The sequence below is a fragment of the Rhincodon typus genome, chromosome 22 (assembly GCF_021869965.1).
Source record: "Rhincodon typus isolate 14 chromosome 22, sRhiTyp1.1, whole genome shotgun sequence".
NCBI classification, from domain to species: Eukaryota; Metazoa; Chordata; class Chondrichthyes; order Orectolobiformes; family Rhincodontidae; genus Rhincodon; species Rhincodon typus.
In genome coordinates, this window is record NC_063353.1 from 18,992,368 (window position 1) to 19,011,388 (window position 19,021).

Below are 19,021 nucleotides of genomic sequence, written 5' to 3' on the forward strand. Positions count from 1 at the left end.
CTGTGGTCCATGTGGCAAAGTTCCAGAATTTTGACTCAGCAATGATGAAGGGGTAACAATACATTTCCAAGTTGCAGTGGTGTATGGTTGCAGGGAAACCTAGGAGTGATGGTGTCATTTACCTGTTAAACTATTCCTAGATGGTAGAGAACAAGGATTCAGGAAGTGGGAGTGCTGTTGAAGAAGTTGTTAGGACTAAATTCACATAACTTCTCTCTGCTGAGGTGGATTCTCAATGATAGTGTTTCAAGTTGATTAATGTAGAAAATGTCCTGCAATTTCTATAGTTACAGAATTGCAGAAGGCTGAGTAATTGTAGCGAACAACTTGCACGATCTAGCTTCATCATTCCCTTTATCACTTTCAAAACTTCAGTTAGATGATATTGAAACTTCCGGTTTTCCAAAGAAAAAACTCTTCTCATAATTTAAGTATCTTTCCAATTAGCTGACCAGAAAGGAATGACATTGGAACCAGTAGACCTGGCAAGTATAGAAAAGGCAGGAGAATCAGGTGTGAAGGCAAATAAATTTCTTCAGTATGACAGCCTCAGGTTCTCGCTGAAATCAAGATGTTACAACAAGAGGCTTATGTAATTTTGTGTTTCTCCCAGTTGTGTTTAACGTGTCTCTTTTCCTTTCCTTTTGCTACTATCTTCCCAATTCTGCTGTGCCTCTTACTCTAATGTTGTTTCTGTTTCTGTAACCAGAGGAGCCTGAACTTTTGGGCCTCACTCACCTCCTTGACCCTCCACCCCCCCACGGTGGTTTGCTGCGATCCAGCTTCTTTTCCTTGTGCCGGTGATTATTGCAATCTCTGCTTTAGCGCCTGCTCCCTACCACACTAGGTACTAGGACTTTTCATTCAAGTATCATTCTGCAAACTTGTACTATTTTCTAAAATGTACAATTATGCCTTCCTAATAATAGCAGTAGGTCAATTGCTAACATGTTGCAGAATTTATATGACACATTGAAAACAGAGCCGGAAAGACAGACAATTCAAATCAAAACAGTGATTTATGCCAAGCTTTTCAACAATTTTGACATGCTTAGACAAAGTTTTCACATGTCTCTAGTCATCTGAGAGTGAGGTATTGCATTAATTTAGCTCCCAAAGACTTAACTGCAGCAACTACCTTTGTATTTCTTGCGCCAAAATCATTAACTTTTAACGCCATTTTTCTGGGTGGGGGTGTGTATTGATGAAAATATGCATTCAAATCACAATACTTCCTTTTCACAGGATTCTAATAGTTTCATCAATTATTGTTGGTACATTCATTGAAATATTTTGTGATATATTGCCTTTGAGGGAAAGTCAAATTTCGTCTACCTATTTTGTTTTCCTATCACGGGATAGCTTCCCTTTTTGAGCCTGTCTTCCCAAGTGTAGGAATATGCATTGTGATAAACCATATATGTTGTCTGCCAGGCACCAGGAACCAGTCACCCAGCTCTGTACAGGAATTCACTGCAAACTGATCAAGTCCATTGGATTGCTCAGGACGCACCATTAGAACTGCTCAGGCACAAATTGATGCAGTGTCACTTTCGCTTCCAGCACCAGATGCCACTTGGTAAGAAATGGTTGGTTTAGTGTGTATGCATCTAAATTGAATAGATGGTGCTTCAGTGCATAAAAACAAGTGACTATGTAAGTATCTTCTGAAGTAAATGTGAGTGTTTGTGTGCATTACTTTAATATTAGTGTAATCATTTACCTTCTTTATGTGATGCCAGTATCAGCAAAAATACCTGAATTTGTTGAACAATTTCCTAACTGGCTGTACATCAAACTGTTACAGCTGACAAGAAGATACTACTGTGATTAATACTGAACAGAGTTGTTTATTGTTCAACTAGCAACTGCAAAAGGAGAGAACATGTCTAGAAAGATTAAGCAATTCCAGGCCAATGGTTCCAAAGCTTCTCCAGGCATCAAAAAATTAATTATTCTGTTTCGAGGAAAAAAAGTTGTCAGCATTGACCCAGAGGCCTGTAATAAGAGCAATCTCATTAGAGACCTCTGGGACAATGGCTGAGGTTACCACAAATCTCCCATTTTCTTGTCTGTCAACTGAGGTGTGATGACTCTCAGGTTAAACTCACCACCAGCTGTCTCTCTCGAATGAGAGAGCAAGGCTCAGATGATGCAGGAATTGAATCCACACTGTTGGTGTCACTCTGCATCACAAACCGGATAGCCAGCCAACTGAGTTAATCATTTACGCCCACCTGGTTACCAACGTATTGTCCTTGTAACTGTTTCAAATGAGTGAGTGAGCTTACTGGTGAAAGATGCACTGTTCTGTTTTGTAGACTAATTGTTAAAAACTGCCTGCAACTGCCCAAAATTGTTTCTCTTGGTGACCTTACAGGTTAGAGTCCTAGCGGGGCAATGATCATTCTAAGCCAGTGCTATCCATTTATGAATGAAGCAAAACTACACACTAAGACACTTGCTAATAAGGAAGACTGGGAGAAACAATCTTCACATTAACAAATGCGTTTCCTTTCGTCTCATATATAGTTTCACTTCACTAATAATTATTGCCAATACTTGTTCATAAAAGCATAAAAAAGGTAGACCATAAAGTTCCTCGAACTTCCCCTTTTATTCACTAGCATCTCCCCTTTTCTAACTGATTCCCACATCCTTCGATTCCCTTAGGATCAATATACTGTCACCAAATGAGACCAACTCAATATAAGAATAGTTCAAGTTTTTATATTGTCTATACTGTTCTTAAAAATTGTATTATTTTTCCTTTCAGTGCAGTGCCAGTTAACCCTAAATCCAGATTCTACAGTTTGGGTGACTCTTGTTAAACCAGTCAGAGCACCAACTCCAGGACAAGTGAGTTCCATTTCACACTTTCATTTCAAATATAAATTTATTGAATGTTAGGTAAAAGGAATGAAAAATGGCTAAGGGTGTAACTATCCTGTTTACTTTGCTAAGTATCAAAGTAGCATTTGCCACTCCTCTGTAGCATAAAACAATAGCTGGGACACCCCAAACCAAATGAAATGAAAAAGTTTTGCAGTGGGTACTCTTGTAATAACAATATTGGATTAGCAACTAGAAGTCACAAGTTCTGGAGTTAAGAACAGGAGGCCAGATAATGAAATTTTGAGTTAGGCTGGACAGAGATGATGTTAGGAAACATTTTCTCACGCAAAGGCTAGTGGAAATCTTTGTTACACTTTTTAAATACAGTTCCATTGAAAAATTGAAAACTCCAATTTTTTTGTTGAATAAAATTATTAAGAGACATGGAACCAAACCAGATGATTAGATTTGCGATATCAATGAAGTATGATCTGACTAAATGGAAGAATAGACTCGAGGGGCTGAATGTCCTGCTCCCATTCTTATGTGTTTGTTCAAAGCGCTGGTTACTGGGGATTTTAGTGATGGGAAAAAAGCTCCCTTATCTAATGTTGCAGCAGCTTCAGCAAGAGAAAAGAATGTTACAAATCCAATTAAAATATGAAGCAAAAGATTTTTTGTAATGTTTGAATAATTTAAGTAACTTGAGAGGAAGCAAGTTAACTCATTCATATGCTGATAATTCCATATAATTGCACAATCCAAATTATCATTTATCACTATGGTGTGTAATGTCTGTGGTTGCCTAAATTGCTTATATTAAAGTGATTGGTGAACAATGCTGTAACGAGTAGCTTTTCGTGATTAAAGTTACTGAGTTGACTAAACGTTAGTACTGTTCTGTTAAACTGTGCGTGTTAAGGCTAAAAGCACTTTGCCTAAGGCATACTGTCAGGTCCCTTGCTAATCAAAGAATCAGGATGTAATAACAAATTAAGTTTGATTCCATTTTATAATCATTATTAACCACTGTTGACATTCAGCCTTACACTGTTGTGTAACTTTGAGGTAATGAGCTACAGGATGCTGGAGATTATTACAGCTTCTGTGTCAGTACGTGAATCTTCTAACTCCTGAGGAATTTATATACACATTCTAAAAGGATTCCATAGCAACTTCTGAAAGTTCTGATGGATGCTTGGCTCAAAGCTGCCATGTTGAGACACATCCCAGAGTCTTATTTGCATTTGGATTGCTAAATAGTGTATTTCACTCCACTTTTGCAATCTGCAAAGAAAAAAATGATGAATGCTGTGTATGTCTTTAGTTAAGAATATATCTGGTCAATCAACGTGTAACATTTTGACATTCATATATTGTTGGTTACAGTTTGCTGTGCTCTATAACGATCAAGAATGCCTCGGCAGTGGTAAGATTATTGAGCTTGGCCCTTCCCTGTACACACTTCAAGGAGGAAGAGAGGACACAATTTGTGAAACCCACAAGGCTGACATAACTGGTTAAAGACCTGACCACACTATCTTTAGTTAAATATGAAAAGGTGCTGTGAATCAATAGACCAGAACTAGTTGTATTTATAAACATGCTGGAATCCGAATGTACCATAATAAAATTACATGGTTGACGCCTGTCACCAGCGATGTGCCACAAGGATCAATGCTGGGTCCACAGCTTTTTGTCATTTATATAAATGATTTGGATGTGAATATAGGAGGAATGGTTATTAAGTTGGCGGTGTAGTGGACAATGATGAAGGTTATTTCAGAGTACAACGGGACTTTGATCCGATGGGCCGAGGAGAGGCAGATAGAGTTTAATTTAGGTAAATGTGAGATGTTGCATTTTGGTAAAGCAAATAAGGGCACGATTTGTACAGTCAAGGGTAGCGTTCTAGGGTGTGTTGACGAATAAAGAGACCTTGAAATGCAGGTTCATGGAGTTGGAATGTCATGTTGCGGCTGTACAGGACATTGGTTAGGCCACTTTTGGAATATTGTGTGCAATTCTGGTCTCCCTGCAATAGGAAGGATGTTTGTAAACTTGAAAGGATGCAGAAAAGATTTACAAGGATGTTGCTGGGGTTGGAGGGTTTGAGCTATAGGGAGAGGCTGAATAGGCTGGGTATATTTTCCCTGGAGTGTCGGAGGCTGAGGTGTGACCTTATACAGGTTTACAAAGTCATGAAGGGCATGGATAGGGTGAATAGTCAAGGTCTTTTTCCCAGAGTAGAGTCGTCCAAAACTAGAGGGCACCATTTTCATACAGAGGTGGAGGAGGCTGGTACAATTATAACATTTAAAAGGCATCTGGATGGGTACGAGAATAGGAAGGATTTAGAGGGATATATGCCAAATGCTGGGAAATAGGACTAGATTAATTTAGGATATCTGGTCGGCGTGGACAATGTGGACTGAGAGGTCTGTTTCTGTGCTGTATATCTCTATGACTCTAATGATATTTTAAATGTTTACGGAGAAGTTTATGACTGTCTTTTGTGATTCTGGTTCCTGTGGATTTTAATGCTATAGAGTAAATTTTCAAAGTCTTTGTACCTGGGTCTCTAGAAGTTTCAGAATCAGAGATCACTGCAACCAATTTATGGTGGTCAATTTAAAACAATTTAAATTCCAGTTAGCAAAACATACCTTAAATGATCAGAAAAAGAGCTGTATTTTGTGGAGTATTTCATCCATCATTTTTGTATTTTGTTTCCAAATAGAATAAATATATTTTAATTCTAAAAGCTATGGACCTATGACTTATTGATAACATTTAATGATGATTGTGTTTCAGAATAAATGATTAACCTGTAGAGTGGGATTTATCAAATTATGGCATTAAAGTAATGAAAAAAAGCCCTGAATGGGCACAACCAAACATCTGACACAGATGAAGGATCTTCCATCCATACAGGAAATGATCAGACATCAGAATACCTTAGGACTTACGCCTTTTATACTGGAAAGGGTAGCAGATGCCAACAAATGATGGTGTGGGTTTGCTAATATATTAAACAGAGAAAGTTATGGTACTACCCCTATTTATATTAGGCATCAGGGCACATTCTATCACATGTTCGGAAGGAGTACCTCCCAAAATATTAGCCAGTTTATGAAATGCTGACTGCCCTGTTATGTAATTTTTAAAAAAAATTGTCGTCACTTACCTTTTTAAAAATGGGATAGTTGTTGTTCCTGTTCAGGCATGTTTAAAAAAAAACTGGAATTAATGTGAGAAGCAAATTGTTTTTAAAATGTTGAGCCTGATGTCATTGCGATCAAATGACTCAAGGAATGCATAACAGTAAAGCAAGCTACAAAGTAGGGACAGTGCTCCAACTCTAAACATATAATTCAATTACCACAGTAAAGGTCACACTTTGCATTATCATGTAGTTTTCAAGTAACACCAGCTTACAGCACTGCACATTCTTCTCATATTATTAATAATACAAAAAGGAAAGAATTTTGAGGGGTGTATTGAAGATGGAGAAAATCAAAGAAAAGCAGATTGGTTTGGAAAGAAATTAAGATAGAGATATGGATGGTTGTGAAAATGAAAGATGATTGTTATGCAATAATTTGAATTGAAAGAGATGGAGGATACAGATTGTGACAGAAAGCTGGATATGGTTGGGCTGGTAGCGTATGGCCAAGGTCACTAAGAGATTAGTGCAGAAGGATGATGTATCAGTGAGTGTTTAATGAACAGAACTCTTCACAGAATAGAGAGTAAGCAGAACAATTCTGAATGTGGCAGAGTTCAAAAAGTCAGCCAAGGGAGTATTTGGAGTGATAGATGAAGGTTAACATGGAACTGGAGAGGAGGTGAAGACAAAGGCAGGTGATGTTTGGATGGCTTGAAGTTTAGTTCCTGGTCAAGTGTCCAGGGGTCAGTTTAGCTTAATTGGTTGGCCTGTTGGTTTGTGAGGCAGCGTGATACCAACAGCATTGGTTCAATTCCCATCACAGCTGAAGTTACCATGAATGATTCTCCTCATGGTGGCCCTCAGGTTAAATCATAACTAGTTGTCACTCTCTAATGAGAGAGCAGCTCTATGGCCTGGTAAGACTATAGTGACTTGACTCTTGGTCACGCATCTCATTCAGTCATTAATACTGTTTAAAGAAATAGATATCACTTGGCAAGTAAAACATTCTAAAATGTAATTATGAAAGTTACAATTTTTATGATAATTATTTCTTAAAGGATAGGAGAAAAACAGAAGGATCAATTCTGTGTAAGTACTAGAATAGCAAAGTAAGGGCTGGGTTAAAATAGCCTTTTGTTTGCGGAAGCCCTGACTAATGAGAGAACGGCATAGTTATTATTCATAATTATGATACTTCTGCAAATTTCATATTGAATATGTTAGATGAAGAGCCTGCTAAATACTTTAATTTTATCAAATCTGTTAATAGTTTTGCTGACAATTAGCAGCAACAGGCTTGACTATGAGACATTTCTGCAGTTAATGTTTGTGTTCATGGTTTTATCAAATAATTCATGTTCAGCAAAGTATCAATTAGTGGAGAGTAATTCTTAAACATATTCCTATTTCAGATACCATATTTTGGAGCAGTACTTTATATCTAGGATTAATATTAAGCTAAGCTTGGCGACATGGTGGCTCAGTGGTTAGCACTGCTGCCTCACAGCGCCAGGGACCCAGGTTCGATTCCACCTTTGGGCGACTGTCTGTGTGGAGTTTGCACATTCTCTCCATGTCTGCGTGGGTTTCCTCCAGGTGCTCCGGTTTCCTCTCACAGTCCAAAGATGTGCAGGCTAGGTGGATTGGCCATGCTAAATTGCCCATAGTGTTCGGAGATGTGTAGCTTAGGTGGGTTATAGGAGGATGGCTCTGTGTGGGATGCTCCAAGGATCAGTGTGGACTTGTTGGGCCGAAGGGCCTATTTCCACATTGTAGGGATTCTATGATTTTAAACGGCTAATAATAAATAATCAATGTTTTTATTTACTAGTTATTCCCCTCCACATTTTAATTTTTGTAACATGGAATTCTCTTCTAGTCCCACTGTAAAACATTTTCACACCTAAGAGCAGGGATGTTGTACTGGTCTTAATGCATCATCTAAACTAATTGCCAGAAGGGACATGAGCCTAGACTTTACATTTCAGTCCCTCAGAAATTACCCTTCTTCCAGACAAGATAGTCTCTTTCTATACTGAAGAGCTGGTACACCATTCAAACCTACTGGTTGTAGGCCTCCATTTGGTTCCTCTCTCATTTATGTCATATCTCAACTAAGTGTCTCCTATTGGGGAAATGCCTTTTCCCTTTCATTGCAGGCAAATACCTATTCAGTCCTTCCTTGGATTAAATTACGTGGTGTCTACTTGATTCATGGCTGTAAGCAATTGCTTGCCTTTGTCTGGTACTCTATAAGTTGGTTAATACTGGCAGAGAGATGAGCTCGCAGCTAATTACCCCAATCATTCACTTATTTTTTTTCTTACCGTCTTTCCTGCCAGCAGGTGCATTAAAATACTGGCAGTTGTTATACAGGAAGGCATGTACTGGTATGAAATGCACTGAGCTGCTGTCCTGGCTGAGGTTCCCAAATCCAGAAAATCAATTTAAAGGCAAGTAAATATCCACGGCTATTAATTGCTGCAATAAATTCCAATCCATTGCACCAAATAATGTTGTGACTTTGGTGAGTGGTGAGTTCACAAGTACCCAAACACAAAAGTGAATGTGTTGACATCTGGATGTTTTTAGTTTAACATAATTAATTTAAACTACTTACAAGAATGGATAGGTTGTGGGGTAGGCTAAGTTACAATTCTCCCCATTGTCTCTGTGTCAAGGATTAAAATTTAATAAATTTTATAACAGAGCTTGTACTTTAGAGGAATTGAGTATCATGGGACAACCCAAACTCTGGAGGTTATGGAAAAGTTGCTGAACTCATTTGCAAGGCGAGTAACCTTTCTAATCCCCAATCCACTCCTTTCCCCTCCGCAACTCTATGTTTCTCAACTGAGTTACAATCTCCCTTTTTAACCTTAAACACCATTGCATCCTACCTCCACCATAATCTTTCAGAAGATTAAAACTACACAAAGCTAATTTTAAATGATAACAGTAATGGTCTAGACAATTTATACTTGCACGGAGACAGTGTCTTCAACTATCACCAGTTTCTACAAATTCAAAGAGGTTCTTTGTTGTCCACAAAAATGGAATTCTAAACTTAAAATAAAACTTCTCACACATGAGGCTTACCTCCTTTGAATCTCTCTGTGGAAGTGGATATCTGGCTGATATTCAGTGCCTAACTTAGCCAGGGCTCCTCAGGATTTGAGTAGCAGTAATCCTTTCTAGAAAAATTGGTAAAATTAATTGCATTTGGAGCCAAGAGAAGCAGGATCAATCTCTTCAATCAGCCTCTTTTCACCCTCAGCCACCATCACTGTAGGGTCTCATGACATTGTTAGTTTGTTTAAAATGGGCAGGCTATCTATGAAGTGTCAACAAACTAGTTGAAGTATGTACGTATTCTGTAAAGTTGTCTTTGGATGCATTGTTTCTAAACAGAATTGCAGCTTTATGATTGTTGTGAAAATTCCATTATTACCACAAAACATTTATTATTTATATAGTGGGAACATGGACTATTATTTCAGTAATAAAGTTGCTTGTTAATTTCCATTATGAAACATAGCCAAAAGTAGTAAAATTCAGTCCTAAGTTGTGTTGAGTTTTTTGGACGGATTTCTGCCATGATGTCAAGCAGGTTTTCTTGCCTTATCTCACTAAATTTACCTCATTAACTACCTAGCCAAGTGCTCCTAAAGCATCCCTCATGTCCAATTCCCAGCCTATCTTGCCACAGGCCATTTCCAAAACAACTTGCTCCTCAGCAGAGATCCCAGAATTCAGTGGCATCCCCTATGACTATGTCATATCTAAAAGCCCAGCTTGCACTGAGACAAAGCACCGTCAGTCCAGAACAGCCCTGCGTGGATCTGGATGTCTGTCCCGGACATGGTAGACAAGGTGGAGGTACCCAAAACCCTGCAGTGTGGGTGGGGACGTGGAGGTCCAGCAGTGACACCATACCATGCCAGCCTCGTCTGATGTTGTCACCTGGACGAATGCAGAAAGGTCAATGACCTTCTCCACTCCGCCAGCATATGTTCCACTATCTTCTCTCCGATACTTCAAACTCACTTTATCTCTGCTATTATACCTGCATTCCAAGGATCATGCTGTACCATTCTCATTAATGCTTGCAACATCTTCCCGCACTTGTTGTCACACAGCTCAACGCTCGACACAGCTAACCCTGATGAGCTTCCTACTTTTATTCTGTGCTAAACAGCAAGGCAAGACATTCATGGGAAGGGATACGGAGAGCATCCAGGGAGGCTCAAACTGAGTATAGTCCCCACCTATACACCAGGGTGTATGCATACTGGAAGAGAAGTATCCTGTATGTGGTTTGGGACACCAGATGCCAACGTCCGAGGGCATGGTGTATGGCCAGTGCACATCAACGAGCTGAGTTAGCCAGCTCTGGATTCCGACATCGAGCTTGTTTGGTGAGTTTGAAAGGGAGAAAGATGAATATTAATAAGGTGATTTGGGCTGTCTTCAAGGAATTTAACAAGCAATAATCCTCTTTAATCAGGACTCTTGTTGCTACCTAACAAGAAACTTGCCACATCACTTGTGAAAAGCATAAAAGATGCATCAAGATGCTCTCGACATTGAGATTGGCCTCACTGGACTGCTCACCAGATTCTGCCTCAAATTTAGCAGTAGCCTATGTCACTCAGACCTGTACACGATTGCACCCAGAGAAAATTTGTTTTGAAAATGTGGAGTTGTATATTTCAGATTTGTGTAAAATTAAGTAGCTGTTAAAAATAATTGAATAGGATGTTAAGAGACCAGAAGAGCACAGTCAGATATATGCCAGCTAATATGATATTATTACATGGTATTGCTGAACTTATTTCTCTTTTCTGTTTTACAATGGCCAAACAATTTATAGGTTGAACTCAGAGTATTTTCAAAGAAAGCTAGCTACATATTGCTAGTTGCACAAGTAGTCAGCACCACAGAAACTCGTGTTTGCTAAATGATCTTACCTATGAAGTCATTTAATAATTTAAATACTCAGTAACGTTTGCACAGTGCCCTATTTCATTTCAGAAAAACAGCATTGTAGCAAAATGAATGTGAAATGTCACTTCCCTAAATCTTTAGTTGTAATCACAAAAGCTAGTGACTTTGCTGTCTCGCTCCTATGTGACGCAGAAAAAATAATAAAATGCTGAACAAACCATAATTAAATGATTTGCGTGACAAATCCTGTCTTTACAAACCTGCTCTAAGGCATTGCTTTTTCTGCACAGAACATTTTTATTTAATCCATTGCTATTATTAAAATAAGCTGTAGTAAGGATTTTTTGTTCATCTTATTGTCTTGAGATATCTGGAAGATAAAACAACATTTTATAATTTCATCAGAACTGTTCATTTAGCACTGGTAAAGAAGTTCCAAACTGAAATGCAGGATTCCTGCAGGACACATGAATAAAGATTGTTGAATTGATTTATCAAGAAACTGAATAAACACAATGATTACTTTGAATCTTGAATTTTAACAGGATAAATTAGTACAAGTCAAATTGTGAAGTTTTATATTGATCAAACCCAAATGAATAGGCAAAAAAGTTTCCTTTAAAAAATGCTGAAAACTGAACAGTATTTCCAATTAAAATTATATGTAAATGAGTAAATGATCCTTTCTTCCCTTTTTGTTATTGCTGCTATTCTTTGAGACTCTTAGGGATAGCACTGTTCTTATGTATTTGGTTAAGTTCAGCTGCTCGGTCACTGCATATTGCTGCTAAACAATATTCAGTATTGCTGTACCATTGTGTCAGTCAGTCTCCATTCTGCATATTTCTCAAAGCTCTTCAATAATTGTAGACTGTTTAAATGCCTTAACTCTCAACTTGCCGTTTGTTGGCTGAAAGATTGCCAAAAAGCAGTACAAGTCATATTTTAAATTTCTGAGACTTCAGTAACAATTTCAGATTGGAATAATCCTTTGCTCTGTTGAATGATGCAGTAACAGATAAGAGGAATTCAGTTATAAAAAAATTCAGTTAAAATCAACAAAACTTTATCTATAGTATACGCAAAAAAAATCTGTTCTAAATCAATGTTACCTATGGCAATTGCTAAAAAGAATTTGATATCCCTGCAAAGTTTAATTTTAAAAAATACCTTTAGAATGTTCCAATGCCAAACTCCAGAATACCCTCCCCATACCTTTCCACCTCACTTTCCTCCTTTAAGACATCCCTTACAGCCTACGTCTTTGACCAAGCCTGACCCTGTATTGCCTTTTGTGGCTTGGTGTCATATTTTGTTTTATAAAATGCTCCTTTAAAGTGCCTGGGGAGATTCCAGTGTGTTGAAAGGTGCCATGTATGTTGTGTCGTCACTTGATACTTTAATGCACAGATAGCAGATGCAGTTGCTTTTCTTGTTGGTGCTAGTCGAAGCTACGTATTGGTAAAAATTTGAGCTTGTCCCCACAATCTCCTATTTGATGAGTTACCAAGGTCGGATTCATTGCTGAAGCAATGTCAAGGTAGTAACAATCCTTGGGACAAATTAGGTCTTTTGGAATTAGTCAACCTCCATGGTGATATGTCTAATGATGACAGTTTAGTGCTGTGATGATCTTATTGGTTTAAGAATGTAGTCTGTTCATGACACCAGCTATGTCTACACTACTTCACATTTAGTGCTGTGGAATTTCATAAATGAGGGCCAGACTCATTGAACAAGAGAATATTAGACATGTGATGATAGCTTTTAAGTAGACTTTTGAAAGAAAAGCATTTAGCCAGGTGGAAAGGTATGAACAGAATTCTTGAGTGCAATAGCTAAGGCACTGCAATCTCTGGTACCAGTGATGGAATGGAAGGAGAGAAGAAAAATGCACAACTGGACAGTGAAGAGGGTACAAAGCGAGGATATTAGACTGGAGAATGGTTCAAAGATGGGACGGAGTTGAGGCCTTTAGAGAAATTTGCAGGTGAGGTCAAGGATTTGTAAATGACATGCTCGGCACGAGGAGCCAGTGAAGGTTAGTGAGTGCAAATATGATAGGTGACTGGAATAAGTACAGGTTAGTACAGGAGGAGGGAAGTTGTGAATGATTGAATGAATTCAACGCTGGGGTTCATAGATTTGGATGAGTATTTCAACAGCTTTGATGGATCCATTGGTGAGCGAGTGGCCGAATCCATTGGGACTGTTGACGAACACCCAGCCAGCTGAAAGCAAGAATAGTAATAGGAGAGGTAGATCCAAAACAGCCAGTTTCTGGCCAATATCTTGCCCACATGGATGATCCACACACATATCTTCACTCAAGGCACACTCAATTATTTTTGTTTTAAATTTGAGAAAAAGAAAAGATTTGATGGTTCTAATACAAAGAGAAGTGGAAATCTAACTGGAATACTTCCACACAAGGGTCAAATTGACTGCAGTTGCCTTGCAAAACAAACTTTTGTATGTATGTGGAACATCAATCCCATGACAGTCACCTCTTGTGAACTTATTTACTGGGTCCTATATGTCATGAGTTGGAAAATACCCAACCACTGATGAAAATTATTGATTCATGTACAGTATCCTGTCTGTGTGTCAAATGATGGAATCCTTGGTGAGAAGGGCACTTTGAAATAACTCAGTCTTACTTTCCTTTTCTGTCTTGTTATTAATCTTTCCTTCTGTCAGGTCTAATTTTCATTTCTCATTGGTGGGCCTGTTAGATTTAGAGGGAGTGCTGATCTAGTAAAAGAAAATTTCTGATTCCTCAGGTCTCTGTATAATTGTACCCATAACAGTGGACTCATCCCAAGCCTAATGAATCCGCGCAAGCTTTTCCATCATTTTATATCCTTCCTAAAACTGAAGTACTTAAAGCACAATACTCCAACTGAGGTCTAATGAAGAACTACAAATTTAACATTACTTTTTGTTTGGCTCTCTACATTTACACTGCCACCATTAATGTTCTGAAAATCTGCACAGCAATTTCTGCACTTAAAATCTTACCATATGAAGTGCAGTTTCTTACATCATAAGCAACCAATTATCATAAAACAAAGTAATTTTAAAATTATGACTTACTTCTTTGCTTACTTGTAAATACAATATTCGTCTCTCACACTGATGTCTTTTCTCTCGTGTCAAAGGCAATTCAAGAATAACTCCAAAACACTGCCAACAACCTGCATCAAATTGAAAACCTGAACCATTTTCCCACCCAAACCTACTTACCCCAATGAAAGCAATTTTTTTATGTCTGCACTACTTCACATCACAACTGAATTATTTGCTCCTTGGTCAGCTCCCTGCAAATCTTATGTATTTTCCAAAGCTCAGGCAATATTGTAAATGCGCACACGCTCTAACCATATTTCTGAGTCTGAAACTATCAAACAAGGCGGCCAATGAAAAATGTGCTGGTAGAGGAATGGGATTGATTTTATCAAACAGCAAGGCTGTGATGACTGTGTCAACAATATTGAAATTGTTCCTTTAGCATTTAAGAGCAACCGAATAACATCTAGTAAATTGAACCACCATGGTGGTGTGGCACATCTTTACTTTACATCTTATTTTTGTGCAATCATGCAATGTTTGAATTAGGAGTCCAATCAGAACTGTCTTTTTGTGTACTCACTTTATTGTGAAGCAGTTTCCTGGAACAATGTGTTGTGGATCCCACCAGGGATCAGGCATTTAATAAATGATTTCAATGGTAAAAAAATCTCCTGGGACGGGAGAATTTAGCATTAAGTTTGAGAGCAAGAAACCTGGGTTGAAACAATTATGCTAAACCTAAGTAAGGGTAATGAAAAAAGAATTAGGAAACAGACTGGTGTAGCATCTCATGGGTGCTAAAACACAAGTAGATTGCCAACTTGGCCAAACAGCATGGGATGCTGGGTATGGGACACATTGGCCTAGTAAAGCTCTGTAATTTGAAAACCCAGAAACTAGACACAGTGCAAACCATCCAAAAATGTATGAAAAACAGAGCTTACCTACAGATGGATCAACTGGACCTTCTGGAGATGAAGAAGTAGTGACCAGTGTAGCAAAGGCAAAGATTGACTGAACCTGACTAAATTTACAAGAGACTTTGGGAAATATTGTAATGACAAAGGAGGTTGGGCAGGATTAGGAATGGTTTTGTTAATATTAAAGTTTTACTGTTACTTGTTCCTTAATAAAGTTGCGACAATTTGCATCGGTACCAACTTGTGTCTGTAGTAATTTGACAATGCTGATATTGTGGGATACCTGAGCAAATTCATCTATAACCTATTAGTTGAAGAGTCTGACAGGTCCTAGAGGGTTCAGACAACACTGGGAAAAGACTTTAGCAGAACAGACAGTTAAGGAACAATGTCAGAGGTTTAAGAAAACAGCTCATGACTCTCAACAAAGATATCCAAAGGAAAAATAAAATAAAGCAACCACAGGTAACCAAGAAAGTTAAGGAATTGCATCAAATTGAAAAAGAAAATATGATGTGGTAACAAGTAGTGCTAATCTGGAAGTGTGAAAAATTTTAAAAGATAACAAAAAATAGTAAAGAGTGAGAGAATAAACTTTTGAGGGTAAATGAACAAGCGATATCAAAATTGACAGCAACAGCTTCTTTAAATAGGTAAAAAGGAAGATAGAGATCAAAGTGAACAGCTCCTTACAGATGGAGGCTGGAGCCTTAATGGGGAACCAGAAAATTGCCGAGGAATTGAATAAACACTTTGCGTGAGTACTAATGGAAGAAGACCCTAATATCAGAGTCTGCACAACTTCATGAAGGGGAAATCATGCTTGATAAATTTATTAGAATTCTTTGAGGAAGAAAGAAACAGTAGATGTAATTCACTTCCAAATAAAGTAATACATGTTTGGCAGCTGAATAAGAGCTCCATGGTGTTTGGGGGTAGTATATACTTGCATGGATAGAGGATTGTCTAACTTTTAGAAGACAGAGTTGGAATAGAGAAGGCATTTTCAGAATGGCAACCCATAACTTGTTAAGTACCACAAGGATCAGTGCTGGAGCCACAGTTATTTGCAATATATATCCATGACTTGAATGAGGGAAGTCAACACATTATGGAAAAATTCACAAATGACACATAAAAACAGATGAGAAGGCAAATTATAAGGTTGATAGAGTCTATAAAGAGATACAGACGTGTTAAGTGAGTGGGCAAAACTTGGCAGATGTAATATAAAATAGTGGAAAATGTTATATTATGCACTTTGGCAGGAGGAATAAAGTAGCTGAATATAATTTAAATGGAGAAGGCTGCAGCACAGAGGGATTTGGGAGACCTCATACATAAATCACAAAAGGCTAGCATGCAAGTTCAACACGTAATAGGGAAGGCAAATAATATGTTGCCTTCTAGTTAAAATGGAATGAAGTATAAAAATAGGGAACTCTTACTAAAACAATACAAGGGACGAGAAAGACCACATCTAGAATGCTGTGAACAGAGTTTTGAACTGTACACTTTGTACTTTTGAACAGCATCTAAGGAAAGATAAACTGGAAAAGGTTACTAGGTTGATCCTGGGTATCAGGGGATCTTCTTATGAAGAGAGGTTGAGTAGGTTGGGTCAGTGTTCACTGAAATTTAGAACAATGAGAGATCATCATATTGAAATATAAGATTGTTAGGAGCTTGACAGGTTAGATGCTCAGGTTTCTATTGTGGGAGAGTTTAGGACGAGAGGCACAATCTAGAGTAAGGAGTCACCCAGTTATTCAAAGATGAGAGGGAATTTCTTCTCTCAGAGGGAACTGAATCTATGAAATCCTTTACTGCAGAGTGCTGTTGAAGAAGCATCGTTAAGTATATTCAAGGTTAAGATGGACAGATTTTTAAACAGTAAGGGAATCAAGGGTTAAAGGGAAAAGGCAGGTTAGTGGAGTTGAGGATTATCAGATCAGCCATGAGCTCATTGAAAGGCAGAATAGACTCAATGGACTGAATGGCCTACTGCTCAAATGTCTTATGATTTCTATTGTAGATTTATCATTTGTATCAGGCTTTGCCTCACAGTATTTTTGCTCATGCTGCATTGGGAGAGACTGAGCAGTACACATGCAAAACAAACAAGATATTACTTTCAGATCACAAGGCAGTATTGGCACATGTCCAGGTTACAACTTTTTTTCTAAGTTGTCTGAGTAAATATAAGGCAGTGTGAGTCACCTCCACAAAGATACGAGGCTCAGACAACTTCCAGGATCCACAGAATCCAAGATGGAACTAATTTAGATGCAAACAATCAGGAAGGAACACGTCAATTACAGGACTTTTTTATGTGACTGATGCAATGTGTCCATTGTCACATTGGATCATATCCACTTAACTAATTGATCTTGATCTAGTCACGATCCAGAACACTTGTGGGGGGGAGGTGGAGACAGAGATATGGTCTTCTGCTTGTTTGTCAGAGTGTAGAATGATAATGACCCATTTAAGCCACCTTTTACAAATAATGGAAAGTAGCCAAAGGAGCACTTCTTAACCTGCTTCTGGGAGCCTTGCATTATAAGTGCTGGTTAAACAATATCCCATAAACAATAAAGTGTACCAAAGTGGGCATAAATCTCACAACAGAGCAGAAGTAGAATAACAAATCAGGACGTGAAAAAATAAGAAACTTGTCATTTAGATTCTTAGAAAATGAAGTGAAGCTGGGTCATGCAGATCTGCCTCAAACCTTTGAAAAGGTTTCCTTTACTACAATCAGCACTATTTTCACAGGGTATGGAATATATTTAATTAATTAAATACATAATCTGTTTTAAATTCTAAAGAGTAAAGTTGAATAATTGTTCAAGTATCAACCAAGACCAATATGTGTAGCAGGAGTCCATTATTTTCTACCATTGTTATTTTTAATCAGGCCAATTTTGCCCTGCATTTCCCACAAGGCGACAGGAAGATCAAAAGGTTCATCCTAGCAATTTTGCTGGCAAAAGCTTGTTACAAGATCGAACAATCAATATCTCTAGAGAGTTCAGGATACTAACGGGAAGACACAAAAGGAGGAACAAAAACAACAAACAAAGTGGAAAGAATAAAATTGTAAAAATACATCAGTACCATTAGGAGATAAGTTTTGCTATTTGGTTCAATTTGATTTCATTTTCACCACAATAAAACATCAGCAAAACCATAGCAATGCATTTAAAACTGCAGCTTGAATCATTCTTAACCAGCTATTACCTCCCTAAAGATCTTTAATAGACAGGTACCTTTGTTAATATCTACTGTAGTAATAGCTCTCAGATAGAAAAAGGTCATATACAGGTGGGTCCATGTAAGCTTTGTGCACCAACACAAAAGAAGATTAGGCAAATTGCGCAAAGATTTCAATATGAAATACAAGAATGCAGAAGAGACTTTTGTTAACACGTTGACTGGCGTATAAATGGCTCTAGAAACCTGATACAGAAGTCTAACATTTCACAGCTTATTACCTCTGTACACTGCTTCATGAAGGCTCTAATATCATTTTGATTTAAATTTCACAGGGAAAAGTAGCTCCCTACTGTTGTAAACAAAAAATACTTCTTTCACTGATGCACAGTCACAATCGAAATACACAGAATACTCATATGAACGTTGGAGTTGATGGAATCATTCGCATCATCATCTTTATTTTTTGGGCTGGAAATAATTTTGTTCATGATGTACCGTCCTTCATTTGAATGGTTTCAGAAATCCCGCAAGAAGAGCCAAGATTCATAAATGTCCTTATCAGATAAAGTGAAAGGTTGACGGCTGTTGGCAGGTTCCCACAGTCTATTGTTCACTAACGACCAGAAGAGATCCAGTCCAGTGAATATTTCCCAGTAGGAGAAAATAAGTACATACCAAGCAACTTATGAATTAACTGAATACAGGTAAAACTTTTTATGTTTGCAATTTCTTATTTTCAAAATTATTATCCACACTCATTTACATTGCTGCCCTCAGGCATGAAACATAGACAATTGGCGTTTCAACAATGTAAGAAAAGACCCTTTTAGAGAGTGCTCTGGATGGTTCCCTTTAC

General features: G+C 37.9%; 1 protein-coding gene and 1 long non-coding RNA gene across 2 annotated transcripts in view; one reads left to right on the forward strand and one right to left on the reverse strand.

The window, feature by feature from the left end:
- trmu (tRNA 5-methylaminomethyl-2-thiouridylate methyltransferase) overlaps positions 1 to 5,599 on the forward strand; it is a 38,567-nt gene extending 32,968 nt beyond the window's left edge. Inside the window, exons 9-11 of the mRNA XM_048610167.1 lie at positions 1,435 to 1,579; positions 2,777 to 2,859; positions 4,225 to 5,599. Of these exons, the coding sequence (XP_048466124.1) occupies positions 1,435 to 1,579; positions 2,777 to 2,859; positions 4,225 to 4,359 (363 nt within the window). The 3' untranslated portion in view covers positions 4,360 to 5,599. The remainder of the gene's footprint in view (positions 1 to 1,434; positions 1,580 to 2,776; positions 2,860 to 4,224) is intronic.
- Positions 3,937 to 9,304, reverse strand: LOC125485758. Its single transcript, XR_007264452.1, has 3 exons — positions 9,107 to 9,304; positions 6,023 to 6,050; positions 3,937 to 4,122 (listed from the first exon to the last, which is right to left on the reverse strand). It is a non-coding gene; the product is annotated as an uncharacterized LOC125485758 (long non-coding RNA).
- Between the last annotated feature and the right edge of the window lie 9,717 nt (positions 9,305 to 19,021).